The sequence below is a fragment of the Amblyomma americanum genome, chromosome 4, assembly GCF_052857255.1.
Source record: "Amblyomma americanum isolate KBUSLIRL-KWMA chromosome 4, ASM5285725v1, whole genome shotgun sequence".
Taxonomy (NCBI): domain Eukaryota; kingdom Metazoa; phylum Arthropoda; class Arachnida; order Ixodida; family Ixodidae; genus Amblyomma; species Amblyomma americanum.
The window spans coordinates 66,367,559-66,384,687 of record NC_135500.1 but is presented as its reverse complement, the minus strand read 5'-3'; the positions used below and the strand labels follow the sequence as shown (position 1 = coordinate 66,384,687).

The window sequence follows — 17,129 nt, the reverse complement described above, 5'->3', positions numbered from 1 at the left end:
CCCAGAGTCACCGTTATGCGGGGCGCAGTGACGGTTATGAAGCACACCGCCCCACCAGAACGGCGTATGACGATTCTCATAAAGGCCTATCTCAACGGCATCAGCGTCACCTATCAAGACGGCGGAAGCAACCCTTCGCAATTTCACCAAACAGCGCCAACTTTTATTGTACGGCTGTCAATTTCTAACTTTGATAAGATATTCGAATACAAAGCGGTGAGCATCCCAGTGGTGATCAGAACTTATAAGCGGCCTAAATTTCATGCGGTTAGCGTCATCAAAACGTTCGTTTAAAAACCACGGTTGACATGATGTTCTGTGGCCTGTTAAATATGCCGTGCATTTCGTGGACAATGATATTATACAAATTTATGCGTTCATCTTTTGTGTAGAATTTTACATAATCGCCAAAGAAGTGGGCAAGAGAAAGCCTATTTCATGACCGATGGCCGAATGCTGGAGGCTCGTCGTGCAACGGCTTCCCGATGGCTCTCGCCCATTCTTTACTGTATCACTTTCAGTGAAAACAGCTTTTCGCCCGTCGTCCGGCACCAAGCGGCATATTATACCTCAGGTTTCAGGCGTCTTTATTGCTTTATTCCATAAAAAATACGAAGCAAGAGTCACTAACTTTTAGCTGAAAAAAAGAGAAGACGCGTTCACAATACAAAAGAGTAGACAGGATGAAGCTGGAAACATAACTGAATATTAATGGGTGAAAATTGTCATGAAAGAGTTGGGCGCACTAGCGCGTAAGCAAAAACAACGCCGATAAAAAATCAACAAAAACATATTATACTGCAGGTGCTGACATCTTGCTCCTGTCAATCTATGTGCCGTTCATGAAAGTGTATTCTCTCGCAACAAACCTGTCCGGTTTAGTGCCTAACTTCTTGATATTAAATGTTGCTCTGATTTCTCGTCGTGTGTTTTTGCGCGGCCGATGATCCTGACAGTATTCGAAACGGGGGTACAGTGTTTAACAAGGTCGTAATGTTTAGGCACATAAGTCGTTATACGGTTGCAGCGATGTGCGGCTCTGTCTTGAGCTGTCGTTGATGCACTATCCAGTCGGGGCGATGCAGGCCTTTCCTCAGGACGAGGGGATAGTATACAACAATGGTTGTACATGTGGTAAACATGCTCTGGTGCTTGAGATTGCATTTTTTTGTGCTCCTATTTGCAGAGTTATCGGCGCACAGGGATGACAGTTTGTGGCCGCAGAAAACACAACGCTGACACCCTATCTCGTGCAAGCCTTTTCGGCATCGTCCTGTCTGCTCCTTGTTATAAAACGCGTCCTTTCCTGCTGTCCTCTTTTCTTCGTCAGGAATTTACGTAAGGCGTAATTACACAAGGCCTTGAAACTCGGAAACCGCTGGCGCAAAACATTCACACCCGCAATAAAGAGGAGGAGACGACGGACAGGCGCCAACTTCCAGCTGTCTATTGCATGAGAAAAGCACATACATTTACTGCCTCAAGCTTCGCCCACTTTCACTTTCGCCTTTCTCGTGCAATAATCAGCAGGAAGTAGGCGTCTGTCCGCCGTCTCTTCGTCTTTATTGTGTGTGTGAATTTTCTCGTGCCAGGGTTTTCCACACTTTAAGATGCTAAACCAACTAGCCCAGCAACATCCTTTACTGTTATACAAGGTACTTAAGGAAATTCAGCCAGTAATTTAAAAAGTAGGTTTTTTTACGTCTAAACATAGCTTTTGTGGCATGGTAATGTCATTGGTGGCAGACGTTCGAAAACAGGGGCCTTTTGTTAACTTTTTGCAAGATCGCTAGCTGATATACATATTAACTATTACTGTTAGGCGCCTACTTGTAATGAGAGTTTTGTAGATTCAAAGTCCTGCTCGTCGCTGCAACGGAACAAATTCTAACCTGCCTGGTTCGCCGCATCCATCTGCGCAGGCTGATGTGCGCGCAAAGCCACATTCGCAGGCAAAGGTCGCACGGCGGCGCACCTTCCACGCGACCCGGATGGAGGGAGGCGGTGGGGAGTGGGGAAATGGAGCAGCAGCTACCCGTGGCGAATAGCTGCAGGGGTGGGGAAAAAACTGCAGCGATACGTGCGCCGCAAGTAAGACGTGAGATATAAAAAAGGCTAGCATAAAAAAACGAAACAATGTACCAAAGGCTTGCAGCAGCTACAGCAGAGCGATAGCATTAAAAGATCCGTTCTCTAAAAAAGCGGACCTCGTCCGTCCATGTCACGAAAAAGTCAACAGGTCAAGAAAATCGCGATGTAGTAGTGACGTCATGGCAACTCTGATTGGTCGAGAGTGTCGTGACTTCATCCAACCACCATTCGGAAGTACCGCCGAAAAAAGGTGCTTTTTCCTCGAAAGAAAAAAGGCGGCCAAGCGCGAATCGAACCGCTGTCTTTAGGTCACGAAGCGTTCGCTCTACCTCTGAACCACTGAGCAACATCCGTTCAATGCGACAGTATAGGCGTAACCTAAGTCAGAGTAAAGGAGTGCTTGCGAGAGAGAGATCTCTAATGATATCACATTCTACCCTTAATGCTGCTTTAGTGTCCTCCAAGTTTGTTTGTTTTTTTAGCAAGTTATCAAGAGCTATTCATTCTCGTTTATCTTGCAGCAGATTGCGCAGATGTGGTTTAACAGTAGCAGTGAATTTTGACCTGGGGGGGGGGAGATTTTTTTCTTACGGTTCACGTAAGCGCAGCTTCGCAGAAATATCTTGCTAAAATATTATCGATTGCTACTGCTGTATAATTAGAACAGTGCTCGCCTCGATTTGTTCCGTGATACGCTAGAACAGACATCGCCGTAGTGCACCCGCGAGAAGAATATAATTGGAAGCGACGCTGTATCGTTATCATTTTAGTGGCAGCGATTTCACTCCTACATTTATTGTAGGCTTTGCAATGCAGTCTCAGGCAATATCCATAGCCAGTTGACCGCCTATCTCTTCGCACGAAAAAGTTTCAGAAATTTTACAAACTGCATGACTTTTGAAGCATGCTGCATTCTTAACGCATTAATTTATTTTCCTTTCATCTTTCCAGGTTACGGGTGAAATAGAGTATGCTTGAGCTTGATTTATTGATAACAAGAGTGAATTTTGGCTTCCAAAATAAAATATTCAATCTTGATATACATTTTTAATGTATTCTGTATGATTTAACCAGCTTCCGAAGTCGCCCCGCCACAGGTTTCCCGTACACGCCAAACGACTTGCCTCGTTCTTTGTAGCAATGCAATACAACGTAATTGCTTTCGCAAAAAATCTTCTTCTGTTTTCATAGCATAATGAAGGTTGAAAAAAAAGATTACGAAATAAAACTTGCTGCAGTTGTTAACGCCATAGCTATATATATTTTTTTTGCTTTATAAGAAAATTAACACACCTGATCACATTTGCAACGACTGAAAGCAATATCTCCTGACTTTTGCTGGAAGCGTTCCATGCAGCTTTGAGGAAAAACTGAGTCTCTTTCTATAGCGAACGCATCGGAACTATAGCGCTGACTACAGGTGCTTTATTTTCCCCAGTGTTATTTCGGTAAAATAAACAAAACTCACTCTTACTCTCTCACACCAACCACAGCAATACAGCCGGTTGTAGGAATTTTTATACGAATCTGTTTTAAATACTCATTCCTTTGAGTTGCAGCAAGGGAACAGAACAGCCTGGAACAATTAATCGCGCACTGTTCTGCACAGGATGAATTTGTTAAGCTTGTCGAGAATTTCATGCAAACAATTTTTTTTAATTTTAAGTTCGCAAGTTCATATCAGCATGCAATACTAGCTGGTAAATAGTCATTCATTTTCCTTCAGCTTTATGCACACTTCCTACATTTTATACTAAGAAGTGAGCCGGGCTCACTCAAGCATGGACTATAGCTAATGACATCACATACTCATACTCGTACCCACTCATACAGGAACGAAGAATCTTTCAGCCTCATCAGGACACGAGGAATTAGCGGCTAACATGTGTTCATGTAAACACCAGCTCAGACAAATATTCGCCCTCTCAATAAGAAAACTAGTTAAGTTTCTACCCGATTTCTGTCCTGCAACATCTTTTCACGACCTACACGGTTAGTCACGTTGCCGGAGATCAATCCATGACTAAACCTTTATTTAAACATGGTGATGTGTAACTAAAGGTGCGGTTTGTCAGATTTCCACAAAAATGTTGCTGCTCATTCAATTCGATGTAATATTCGTTACAGCAATAGCGATTGCGCGTTAAAGCCTAGACTGCTCTTTCCCTTCCCAGTACACTGGGAACTGTTTCCTCGCTGATCATTTATACCGGGTGCTTCAGGGAACGTGATCACTCGTGTTTAAGAATAGCATTTTTGAGGCAACGAGAAGAAATTCGCGGCACAGTAATATGAGTGTTGGCGGACGTTAAAAAATAGGCAAATCATCTAAGCTAGCTAAGCGATTAACTTAATTCTAATAGTAAACTTTTTAACTATTGCCAATAGGCACCTGATTGCAATTAGAGATTTCTAGCCGGCTGTTAGTAATCAGACATATCAGTTTTTAGAATTCCGAAAACGCCATTACTCTCGCCGCTGCGGCAAGACAAAGTTTGGCTATTTCGACTAATTACGACCAGTGGAGGGGTTGCTTTGCCTGCATACTTTTCGAAAGTGCGTGTATTTTAGCACGATGTAGCCAAATTTTCTCATGCCACAGCGGTGAGAGTAATGCCATCTTCGAAATTCTAAAAGCTGATATGGCTATTAATAACGAGCGGCTACAAATCTCTAATTCCAATCAGGTGCATATTGGTAATAGTTAAAAAGGTAATTAGAAATTAGTTCATCACTTACCTAGCTAAGATGATTCGCCTGTTTTTTGACGTCCGCCAACGCCGGCATTACTATACCGAAAAAAGCTTCTGCTTATCTCAAAAACCCTATATTTAAATACAAGTGATCACCTTCCCTGAAACACCTGGTATATAAGAAACTCTCCAGGCAAAAGAAAAAGGCCTTCATTTCCTTTTCTGCTCTTTCTGCTGCTTGATAGACATTGGCGACTTCATCAGTGATCGGTCAGCACGCACAGCTTTTGCAGTGTGCAAGAAGATTTTCTTGCAATATTCTGGCATTCATGGAAAGATAAATCCAATGGCTGGCATCAGCACGCATTCGATGCGCTGAAAGGTAGACATCTTTTGACTTAATCTACTGAATTAAGGTGTTCATTCTCCATGGTGTTCTGTTTTAATTTCCTTTGTTTTGACGTGTACTGTACTGGTCTTTATTTACAATTGAATGCGGAGCTTTCCACTAAAGATAGACTCAGATCTAGAAGTCGTAATTTCTAATGACCATGCGTATTGAGTGTACTCGCTGTGGTCATGGAGAAGCCTACTGCTTTTTGAGTCGTCCCACTTCAGTGTTGTCAAGCGCAGGATCACAAAATCGTGCATAAAAGTCGCGTTGCAAACGTCATGTGTGCATAAAACGAAAACCACTGTCCCCGCACAGGTGAAAAAGCTAAGCGCTGTAGGATACCCTATGAAGATGTTTTCAAGGCTACCCAAGTCCATAAAGCTAGGTGGACTTTGAAAAGAAGTAAACAAGGAAAAAAAAGCTTTCAGTAAAAGCAATGAAAGTTTGGTCACTGCAGCATTGGTGTAGTATCTCATATTCCAGCATCATACGCCCACTTTTATATCGGTAAGACCGGGCGCTCCATCAGCGATCGAGGAAGTGAGCACAAAAATCATATAAAGTACAGGTCACACCGAGGCCATCTGGCTCATACACTGTGCTGAATGCTAAAATTGTTAAGTGGTTTTGAATCGAACCGCAGCCACCCCCAGGTATACAGGTGAGACCTCGAGGCTCAGCTCAGAGGCCTACAATGTCAATTAAACAAATGATATGAGCATCAGCGTCCCGTCGGTAGCTCTCTTCCCACAAGAATTTTCATTTCTTATTCAATGATGCTGAATAATTCCTCCCAGGTGTGTGGTTTTTCTCTGTTACGTTATTTGAGGAATTTGAATTGAATGCCCTTATGTTCTGAAACAGCGTAAACATATTTGGATAGCTTGTGCGGAATGAATGTCTAGAGTGAAACGTCATCACAAATATTTGAGGACTTTGTATGAAATAGATTCCTTCCGCGAAATTGCATCAACATCTTTGAGGAGTTTGTGCCGACTGAATTTCTGTAGTAACGCCTCATCAAAAATATGTGAGGAATTTGTATGGAATTAACATCTGTTCGGAAACTGCTTCAACAAGTTTAAGGAGTTTGTACGGACTTACTTTCTATAGTGAAACATAACAAATTTTGAAAAATTTTATTTAATGAAAGAACATTGTGCAGTTTTGCACACTGAATTTCTGCAGGGAAGCTGCGCCCCAAATGGTTGGGGAATTTAATTTTAAAAGCAGCCAAAATACGCAACACAGGAGAAAGGAAAGACCCGAAAAAAGGCTGACTGACAACTAAAATTTTAATGCGACAGAAATAACGTTTTGAAACCTCATCAACCGCTTTCAGGAATTTATATTAAAATTAATTTTGGTACTTAAATTACATAAAGATATTTAACGAGTTTCCATGAGCTCAATTTCTATTGCAAAACCACATAAAACGCTTCGGGGGTTTTAAATAGAGGTCTTTCTAAAAACCTCAGTTTCTTTCGACATTACATCCTATTTATTCGATAAGAACCTCAGGAGAACTCAACAGCGATACAATGTTCCTAAGCTACCCCATCCTTGCCCTCGAGCGTGCGCTTGGTCCTGTGCCTCACCTCGTATTTTAATTCTGAGTTTTCATTTTTCATTCTACCACCTTAAAGATTTTCTGAGCAATATTACATCAGAGATAGGCACAAGCATAATGGTTATCAAGCGCTTACACAACAATAATCACTGGTAACAGCATCACAAACTACAGATGAGCATGTGATAGTAGCGATGTCGATATATGTAGATCGTTCCAGTCAGCAGCAAGAGTAAAAAATCAAGCGGCAAAGGTGACAGTGTGTGCGCATGGTCTGGAAACTTGAAAATGATGACGACTGCGGTGAGACACGGCGGCTGGAAGGGAAATGTATACGGTGTAACCCAGTAAACTAGAAAAATATCAAATAAGCAATGGCTGGCCATGCGTTGACGAATTCGAAGGTGGAACAAACCGCATTCCGCGTTAACACACTGGTGACGTTCGAATATGAAGGAAGTATCTGGCTGCTCGAATTTGGACTGATCAATGTGAATTAATTAATTAATGATAGTGATCTATATTCTATATTAGATGTGACAAGAAATTTATATGGCAATAATTTCACTCGTTTGAGGCGTAGCGGGGATGACGTCGTAAAAATCGAAGCTTTTTGCCAGCAGTCGAACAGATGTTGGTAACGTGCCCACTCGAGGACAAGATATTACACAAGATGACAAGTACTTGCATGAAAGAACAGACTACACAGGGACATTAGCGATTACGTATGCGAAATAAAGAGTGTTACGGTGGCAGTAGAACAACAAGCGCTTATATTTATGAGGGCTAAGTGCAATGAACCAATTTTCACACCGTTCCTGAATGTGGTTTAGGGTGCCTTGAAGCAATTCTTGGTCGGAGACCTTAGTAACTGCGCGATAAGATACGAATCAGATACGATTCAGCGAACTTGCTAGTGTTACATTGGTCGGGAAGTATTTTTTACATATTGGGACTAAAAACAGTCCGAGTGCAGAACCTTGAGGGCTGTCTGATGTTACTGGCAGGGAACTGGAATTTTAATTGTTAACTATAACAAACTGCGAGCTATTAGTCAGAAATTTTTTATTCGTTTTGAAGAGCGGTTTATTGGCACGTTGGAAGCACCGGCGACGAATACCTTAGCACAGGTAATCTACGAGCCAGCTAGGCGAGAGACGAACACAAGCGGCAGCGTTCCAGCACGAGCATCCGACGGGCTTCTTCTTCTTCTTTACCTCAGTAAACAAAGGCGCAAGCGCTTTGTCGTCACTGTCGTCGATGCTGGGTCATCTTCGTTCCAACTGCCCCGGCGGAAAAAGGGAGCCATCCTGGCGACTCAAGGCGAGGAGACGACGAGGGGGCTGTAATAAGGCTTCAAGCGGCTGACATGAACGACGTCGCGACCACGGCGGCGATGGTCCGAAGAAGGAGTCTACAGTTCGATAATGCAGTTGACAGGTGACGTACGCTCTAAGATGCGGTAAGGGCCGATGTGCTTGGCCGAAAATTTGGGCGTGGCCGGAACAGAGAGCCAGAGCAGTGAGCCAGTGGAGAAATGAATACTGGGCGTGTCTTGATGGGAATCATGTTTGCGGAGGCCTTAACGTTCGGCGGTGAAGGAACGAGCCAACTGGCGGCACTGCTCAGCATGGCGGGTAATGTCAGAAAGGGAAGTATATTTCGAGCTTCCGGGGTTGTAGGGAAGGACTGTATCCAACATACAAGAAGGTTCGCGCCCGAATAAAAGAAAGAAAAGGGGAAAGCCAGTGATTGCTTGAGAGGCGGTGTTATATGCATAGGTGACGGACGGAAGAACCTGATCCCAATTAGAGTTGTCGAAGCGAATGTACATGGCCATCATGTCCCCAAGAGTCTGGTTGAATCGTTCGGTGAGGCCGTTGGTATGAGGGTGGTAAGCAGTAGTGGTGCGGTGGACTGTGTGGCACGCAGCGAGAAGCTCGCGAAGAACTTCATACAAGAAAACACGGCCGCGGTCACTAAGAAGTTCTCGAGGTGCACCGTGCCGCAGGATAAAGTGATGAAGGAAGAAGGCTACGTCGCCAGCAGTAGCCGCAGGTAGTTCAGCGGTCTCAGCATACCGAGTGAGGTGGTCCACGGCGACTACGATCCAGCGATTCCCAGTGGTCGTGAAGGGCAGTGGCCCATATAGGTCGATGCCCACACGATCGAAAGGGCGAGCCGGACATGGTATTGGTTGTAAAATGGCATTTTTCTGGGCCAGTTGGTATGAATCTATGATTTGGGCCAGCATGAACTTTGGGACACAAACGAAGAGAGACACGTGGAACACGGAACACACTGCTGACTAATAACTTTAATGAAAAGGCGCGGAAATATATACAGTGGTAAAGGTGGAGAGAAGGATGGAGAGAAGGCAAAGCGCATGGCGAAAGAAGGCCGCACCAAAAGCAAATGTAACAACAATCCTTAGAACAGATGACGAAACAGCCGTTACCGGGAAAGCGAAATCACTGAGCCCCCCACAATCATAGGCCGCGTTGCAAAACTGTGCGCACGTGATGGGAACCAAAGCATGATCGAGAATAAGTTCTAAGAGTAGTCACAGGATAAGATCTAGGCCACATCAAAGACAGTGAAAGAGCAAAAGCCGCGTCATAAAAACAAAACACGAAACAACTGAAAGAATATATGACTGAAAAAACGGCAAGACATCACGCCAAAACAAAGCTAGAAGTTTAACATGAAGATGGACATGAGGCTGCGAAATCATGAAAAGCTCCTTCGCCTTCAGGTGAGACGAGAGTTGAATAAAAACCAAAAAATCCCAACACTAAGAGGGCTAAAACAGGGCTAAAAAACTAAAGTTGAATTAAAACCAAAATGCCAACAATAACACGACTAAAACAGGGCTAAAAACCTAAAACATGATGTGGGAGATTAAAAAAACAAAAAGCACAAACACGGTGCCGAACAGGACGGGCTAATAATTTGGCCGGTTCATGGGACAGGGCAAACATCATGGAGGAACGTTTTTTCTTTGGTTGAAAGTGCAATTGACGGGGTGCTTACGCAGTCCTTCCCTTTCTTGTGGATGGCTACAGCTTCGATGATTTCCCTGGCCAGCCTATCTTTTTTTCTTCCAAGGATCGAGATGTTGTCGAGGTTGGCCGTGCATGGGTGCTTAGGCTTGCGGCAATGAAGAGCCAGGAAACCTGATGTGGCAGTTGCTCCTAATGAATTTGCGTGTTCTCTAGCTCTTTCATTGACGCACCTGCCTGCCTGTCCAATATAACATTTACCGCATGCGACAGGGAAATGATAAATTACACCTTCGTCGCAATCTGCGTATCTTGTCTGGTGGTTTACTGCGCACCTCATCCTTCGCTCTTCGTTGTTAACTTGGCGGCACATCTTGTATGCTTTGTTGGGTGCAGAGCAAACCACCTTGACAGCTTGTTTTGCGGCGATCTTTTTGAGGTTGTGAGTAAAGCCGTGGACGTAGGGTGCAACAACGATGTTCTTGCTGGTCCACGTTTCTTCCCCCGTGGTTGCAGATTCCTTGCGAGGCAACCGGTGAAGCGGCGCCTCGCTTACCGTGATCAGCATTTCTTGGGGGTAACCAGCTGCCTTTAATCTAGTGATCTGCTTCGAAAAGCTGGGGCCCATTTGGTGCGGGCATGATTTTTCAAGCGCTGACCTCAGTGCCCCTTTCGCATTTGCCCTCTTGACGGTCTTAGAATGAGCTGACTCATGGGGAAGGAAACCTTTGTTGCTGCGAGGCTCATAGCGCCAGCACGCATGTCCTTCTTCGAGCAGAAGCCGGAGATCCAAAAACCTAATTTGGTTCCCTTCGGGGATTTCATGGGTGAAAGTGAATTCGGGCATGCTTTCTTGAAATAAAGTTAGCATTCGTCCTACAAAGTTGCTCTCGGCGGCTTCATGAGCACTTATTGAGCAAGAGATTAGAAAGTCGTCCACGTACCGAAAGATTGTGGTCCCCGGATAGCCGCGTACGATGCTGTCGATTTTCCTATCACAAGATGCAAGGTAAAGTTCGGAAAGGTATGGTGCCACCTTCGATCCAATGCAGATACCGCTCTTCTGTACGCAGTGTTTTTGATTGTGGGCTACAACTGTCGAATCAAGGTACACCGTCAACAGTTCAAGGAAGGTGTCCGTTGAAATGCCGGCTGAATTTTGAAAGGAAACAGCACCGTCTTCTTCGATGGTGGATCGCAAAACCGACATGAGTTCCCGATGAGGAATGGCATAGTACATTTCTTGGATGTCGATGGAAAAGCTGTACGATATCTGACTGCTTTTTTCTTTAAGAAAGGCGGTAAGGCGAGCGAGTTTGGGATCCTGTAAGGATCATCGAGCCGCAGACGTTTCAGCTGCTTTGCCAGGAAATCAGATAGCCTGATCTGCCATGTGGCCCTCTCAGAAATTATGGCACGAAAAGGAACGCAGTCTTTGTGCGTTTTTGCAGTGATAAAAACCGCAAGCTCTGCATTCTTTGTTTCTTTGATTTTCGCGCATAAACTGCTGAGGCCTTCCCTGTCTAGAATGGAGAGGGCTTTCCTTTTTGCTTCTTTGACCTTCTTGAGGTTTGCAGGCCGAAAGTTTTTTTTCCATGGCTTCGTTGGTCTTCACTTGGTATGTCTGGAGGTCAGAAACGACGAAACCTCCATCTTTGTCAAAGATACAAAGCTTGAGGTTCTTACGGCGAAGTTCTAGTACCGTGGAACGGAATCCCACCTGAGGCATGACGTTGGCCTTTTCCCGAGAAATGCTGTCCAGGCTTTCGCTGATGATCCGTGGCGCTTCTTCCGTCGGAGCTTTTCCCGCAATGCGCCGAACAATTGCTACCTTGTCGACTCTGTCCTGCCGAGGCTGAACTGCGTATTTTGGGCCATTTTCCAAGACCTGTCTTGACTTGGAAGTGAGTTGAACTTCCCCGAGGGTTACTACAGGGATCTTGCCTTGGTTGGGAGGTGTGTTCTTCGGTCTACCCTGCTTTAGGACAGGGATGTACCTTCTAGTTCATAGGAGCTCCACTGAGTGCTTGGCTAGTGCTAAAAGGTGTTGAAAGGCGCTGAAGGATGTGGACTTGACACGCAGAAAATCATTCAGCAAGCGTACTTGCCGCCACATTTCCAATCTTGCTATCTTCGTGACCCTTTTGCCATGGCCAAGAGACGGGTTGATGAGACCGAACAGCTGCCTGACGTCCTGTGTCCACAGCTTCTTCTTTATGCGGCGCGATAGCAGTCTTGCCCTGCAGGTGATTTCCGCAATCAAGAGCGTCAAAGTAGAAGGTGGGGCTTTAAGAAGAGAGAAGAAAAGAGGGGCGCCCAGCGAACAAGAAAGATACTGCAAAATGGCATTTTTCTGGCATTGCCGCCAGCCTAAGCACCCATGCACGGCCAACCTCGACAACATCTCGATCCTTGGAAGAAAAAAAGATAGGCTGGCCAGGGAAATCATCGAAGCTGTAGCCATCCACAAGAAAGGGAAGGACTGCGTAAGCACCCCGTCAATTGCACTTTCAACCAAAGAAAAAACGTTCCTCCATGATGTTTGCTCTGTCCCATGAACCGGCCAAATTATTAGCCCGTCCTGTTCGGCACCGTGTTTGTGCTTTTTGTTTTTTTTAATCTCCCACATCATGTTTTAGGTTTTTAGCCCTGTTTTAATCGTGTTATTGTTGGCATTTTGGTTTTAATTCAACTTTAGTTTTTTAGCCCTGTTTTAGCCCTCTTAGTGTTGGGAGTTTTTGGTTTTTATTCAACTCTCGTCTCACCTGAAGGCGAAGGAGCTTTTCATGATTTCGCAGCCTCATGTCCATCTTCATGTTAAACTTCTAGCTTTGTTTTGGCGTGATGTCTTGCCGTTTTTTCATTCATATATTCTTTCAGTTGTTTCGTGTTTTGTTTTTATGACGCGGCTTTTGCTGTTTCACTGTCTTTGATGTGGCCTAGATCTTATCCTGTGACTATTCTTAGAACTGATTCTCGATCATGCTTTGGTTCCCATCACGTGCGCACAGCTTTGAAACTCGGCCTAAGATTGTGGGTGGCTCAGTGATTTCGCTTTCCCGGTAACGGCTGTTTCGTCATCTGTTCTAAGGATTGTTGTTACATTTGCTTTTGGTGCGGCCTTCTTTCGCCTTGCGCTTTGCCTTCTCTCCATCCTTCTCTCCACCTTTACCACTGTATATATTTCCGCGCCTTTTCATTAAAGTTGTTAGTCAGCAGTGTGTTCCGTGTTCCACGTGTCTCTCTTCGTTTGTGTCCCAAAGTTCATGCTGGCCCAAATCATGTATTGGTTGTAAGGGGGCAGTCGAAGGGCGAGGTGTCGACTTCCTTCTGCTGACAAGCAGTGGAGGAGCGAACGTAGCGACGAACGAAGTTGTACATGCCCCGCTAATAGTATCTCTGGCGTAGTCACTCGTACGTTATCAGCGAGCCAGCGTGAGCGCTCTGAGTTTCGGCATGGTGGTGTTCACAAATATCAGATCGGAGATGTCGGGGAATCACAAGAAGCCACTTTCGGCCGTCTGGACGATAGTTACGGCGGTACAGAAGATCGTCGCGGAGGGCAAAATGGGAAGCTTGGCGACGAAGGGCCAGAGGGAAGGAGGCCGTAGAGTGTGCACGAAGTACGTCAAGCAAGGATGAAATTCATGGATCTTGGCGTTGTTGAAGGGGAATGTCCATGGTAGTGAGCGCTGGGAGTACAGAATATGATATTGGCGAAAAGGTCGCAGGAGAGGGCAGTGGCGGCGTGACAAGGCGTCTGCGTCGGAATGCTTGCGGCCCGACCGATAAACTACGGTAATATCGAATTCCTGAAGACGGAGGGCCCAGCGGCCAAGGCGCCCTGAGGGATATCTGAATGAGGCCAACCAGCACAAGGCGTGGTGGTCAGTGACGACGGTGAACGGGCGGCCATATAAGTATGGGCGGAATTTTGTTAGAGCCCACACTACGGCGAAACACTCCTTTTCCGTCACGGAGTAGTTCGACTCAGCCTTGCTGAGGGCACGGCTGGCGTACGCAATGACGTATTCAGCAAATTCGGGCTTGCGCTGGGCAAGGACAGCACGGAGGCCGATTCCGCTTGCGTCGGTGTGCACTTCAGTAGGGGCACTGGGGTCGTAGTGTCGAAGGATAGGTGGTGAGGTTAGAAAACGACGAAGCGCAGCAAAAGTGTCGTCGCAGGCCGAGTACCACGTAGACAGGTAGGCGGGACCATTAAGGGGTTTCGTAAAGGGCGCGACGATAGAGGCGAAATTGGGGACAAATCGCCAAAAATAGGAGCAGAAACCAAAAAATCGGCGCACCTGTTTTGTATAAGTCGGTTTAGGGAAGTCAGCCACAGCACGGAGTTTGTCAGGATCTGGCAGGACGCCGTCATTGGAGACGAGGTGGCCGAGTACTGTCAGCTGCCGGGCGCCAAATTGATATTTTTTGAGATTAAGTTGAACACCAGCACTGGTGAGGCAGCTCAGTACGTGGCGCAACCGCTTGAGATGCGTCGGATAATCGGGCGAAAACACGACATCATCTAAATAGCAGGGACAAACGTTCCACTTGAGGCCGTTGTCCATCATTGTCCAGATGTTGTTGTCCGTTGCCCAGATGCTGTCCATCAGTCGTTCAACGATTGCGGGTGCGCTACACAGGCCAAATAGCATCACGTTGAACTCAGAGTCCGTCGGGGGTGACGAACGCCGTTTTAGGATGGTCGGACTCAGCCATCGGGATTTGCCAATAGCCGGGACGGATATCTAGGGAGGAGAACTCGGCGCCTTGCAAGCAGACAAGGGCGTCATCAATATGTGGTAGCGGGTAGACGTCTTTGCGCGTAATTTTGTTAAGCCGGCGATAGTCCACGCAAAATCGCATCGAGCCATCCTTATTTTTCACCAGGACCACTGTGGATGACCAAGGACTGGCGGATGGTTGAATAATGCCGCGTTGTAGCATGTCGTCAACTTGCTCAGTTATGGCGCGACGCTCAGGAGGCGACACACAGTAGGGGCGCTGGCGGAGAGGAGCATGGGTGCCGGTGTCAATGTGGTGCTCGACAGTGGTCGCACGGCCCAAAGAAGTGGACTGGTAGTCAAACGATGAGCGAAACTGGTTGAGCAGGGCAAGAGAGAACCATGGAGAACTAACTTTACTTGCGTATTTTCTTCTCTATAATGATCTATAAGACGGTGAAATACAGGGACCAGAGCGTGGTATTAACCTCCGACCGCTAAATGATTCAAAACTGAACTTATTCTCTTATGATGTTTTGGTTTCAACAAACGAACGATGAACGAACGAAGAGCAGGGCAAGGAGCTGCGTCCGGTGAGCCGTGTCGAGAGCGCGGTCAATGGAGAGGTCGAAAGTGTCCGAAGACGGCGGGCGATCTAGAGTAGCGCGACATGGGGTGCGGGCAGCGACGTCGGCACTGGAGGAGGTCACATCAGTGTCCAAGGAAGAGGTAGTGTCAGCGGTTTCAATATGGCCGAGGCACTTGCCACGGAGCAGGGAGAGCGCGGAGAGTGAGGTGTTAGAGACGAGGATGGCGGCAGCACCGTGGTGAATGTCGAGGGCGGCGAAGGGAAGAGATATGTGTCGGCGAGAGGCAAATACGGGCGAAGGCGTGAAGAGAACAGTGGCGTCAGAAACAGAGGCGGCGCATAAAGGGACGAGCATGGCACTGTGGGGGGAGGGGGGGTATGTTAGTGTCCTCAGCGACAACAAGCTTAGCAGCACGGCGAATCGGGGGCTCGTCGAAGGGCGCATCGCAGAGCGGAGAGAAGACGATGTACGCACGGGCATGTGGAGGGATAGAAAATCCCATCCAAGGATGACGTCATGGGAGCTTGCAGGGAGGACTAAAAATTCTACAACATATAAAACACGGCGATGACGACGCGTGCTGTGCAAGCGGCAGAAGGAGGAATGGGCTCGGCGCTGGCTGTACGGAGTGAAAGTCAAGAAGATTGGGTGGTAACCTTGCGAAACGAGCGGCAAAAGTTTTCGTGAATTACAGAAATGGTGGCCCCAGTGTCCACAAGCACAAGTGTCTTGACACCGTCTACAAACACATCAAGAAGAATCGGCGGAGGAAGGCGAGGACTTAAGCAGGGCGATGAGTGCGCAGTTCTTGCCCCAGGAACTGCGGCTGCTAGTTTCCCGAATCGGTGGGGACGTTGCGACGCCTCATGGGTGACAGTGAGCGGCGGCGAGGGGAAGGCGAGCGGTGGGAAACGTAGGGCTGGCGACCGAGCTCGCGGTCAGAGAGATCTCCTGAGGTGGTGGTCCGAAAGGTGGGCGAAAGGTGCGGTCTACATCGGTGTAGTCTGGCAGAGGGTGGACAGGCGCATGCAGAGCACGTCGACAGAGGCGCGCGACGTGGCCCGGAAGACCGCAGGCGTAGCATATCGGTCGATTGTCAGCCGTGCGCCAAGGGTTGTAGGTAGGGGGCGTGAAGCGGGTCCGTGGAGCAGCAGGCGCAGGCACCACTTGAGGAACGTACGTATAAGCCGGCGGTCGCGGTGGTCGCGCGACAGCCTCGGCATAAGTGAGAGGCACTGGAGTGGGGGCAGGCGGCACTTCAACTGGAGGACCGTAGCTCAGCGGAGCAGCAACAGGCGGTGGCGGGGTCGGGGGAATGCCGACCTGGGGATCCAAGGGGGCTGGTTGTGGAAGAGGAGGGAGGGCGTCAGCGACCGCCTGCGTGATGGCGTGCCGGATCTAAGCGCTGAGGGGGGTCGGTGTCTGATGTTGGCGAGATAGAAGCGAGAGCTGCCGGGCGACCTCGTCCCGCACGAAGTCTTTGATGGTAGCAAGTAAATCGGGGTTGATGGCCAGGCCGGAGATGTCGGCAGGCGGGGGAGGCCGACGAGCGCAAAGACGTTGCTTGCGCAACTCGTCGAAACTTGGCACATGGTATACACCGAGGCAACGGTGGTGGTACTCTTCGCCAACATCATCTGAAAAGCATTGTCGTCGATAACCTTCATGATGTGCTTGATCTTGTCAGCCTCTGACATAGCCGGATCAACATGCTTGCAGAGGTCAACTGCATCTTCAATGTAGCTGTTGAAAGACTCGTCCGTGTGCTGAGCTTGGGCTCGCAACCTTTTCTCAGCGCGCAGTTTCCGCACGGCAGGACGGCCGAAAACCTCCGCAAGTGTGCTCTTTAGAACGGCCCAAGTGGGAATGTCGGCCTCGTGGTTGCGGAACCACAGCTTCGCGACATCGCTGAGGTAGAAGATGACATTGGTAAGCTTGACGCGGTCGTCCCAGTTGTTATGACGGCTCACCCGTTCGTACGATTCCAACCAATCTTCCACATCCTGGTCGCTGTGGCCGCTGAAAACAGCGGGGTCCCGCTGCCGGATGGCACCGAAGC

At 47.5% G+C, this 17,129-nt stretch overlaps 1 protein-coding gene across 1 annotated transcript in view; it reads left to right on the top strand.

The window, feature by feature from the left end:
* LOC144130148 (uncharacterized) overlaps window positions 1-367 on the top strand; it is an 82,196-nt gene extending 81,829 nt beyond the window's left edge. Inside the window, exon 6 of the mRNA XM_077664160.1 lies at window positions 6-367. Coding sequence (XP_077520286.1) covers window positions 6-294 — 289 coding nt within the window. The 3' untranslated portion in view covers window positions 295-367. The remainder of the gene's footprint in view (window positions 1-5) is intronic.
* The last annotated feature ends 16,762 nt before the right edge of the window (window positions 368-17,129 follow it).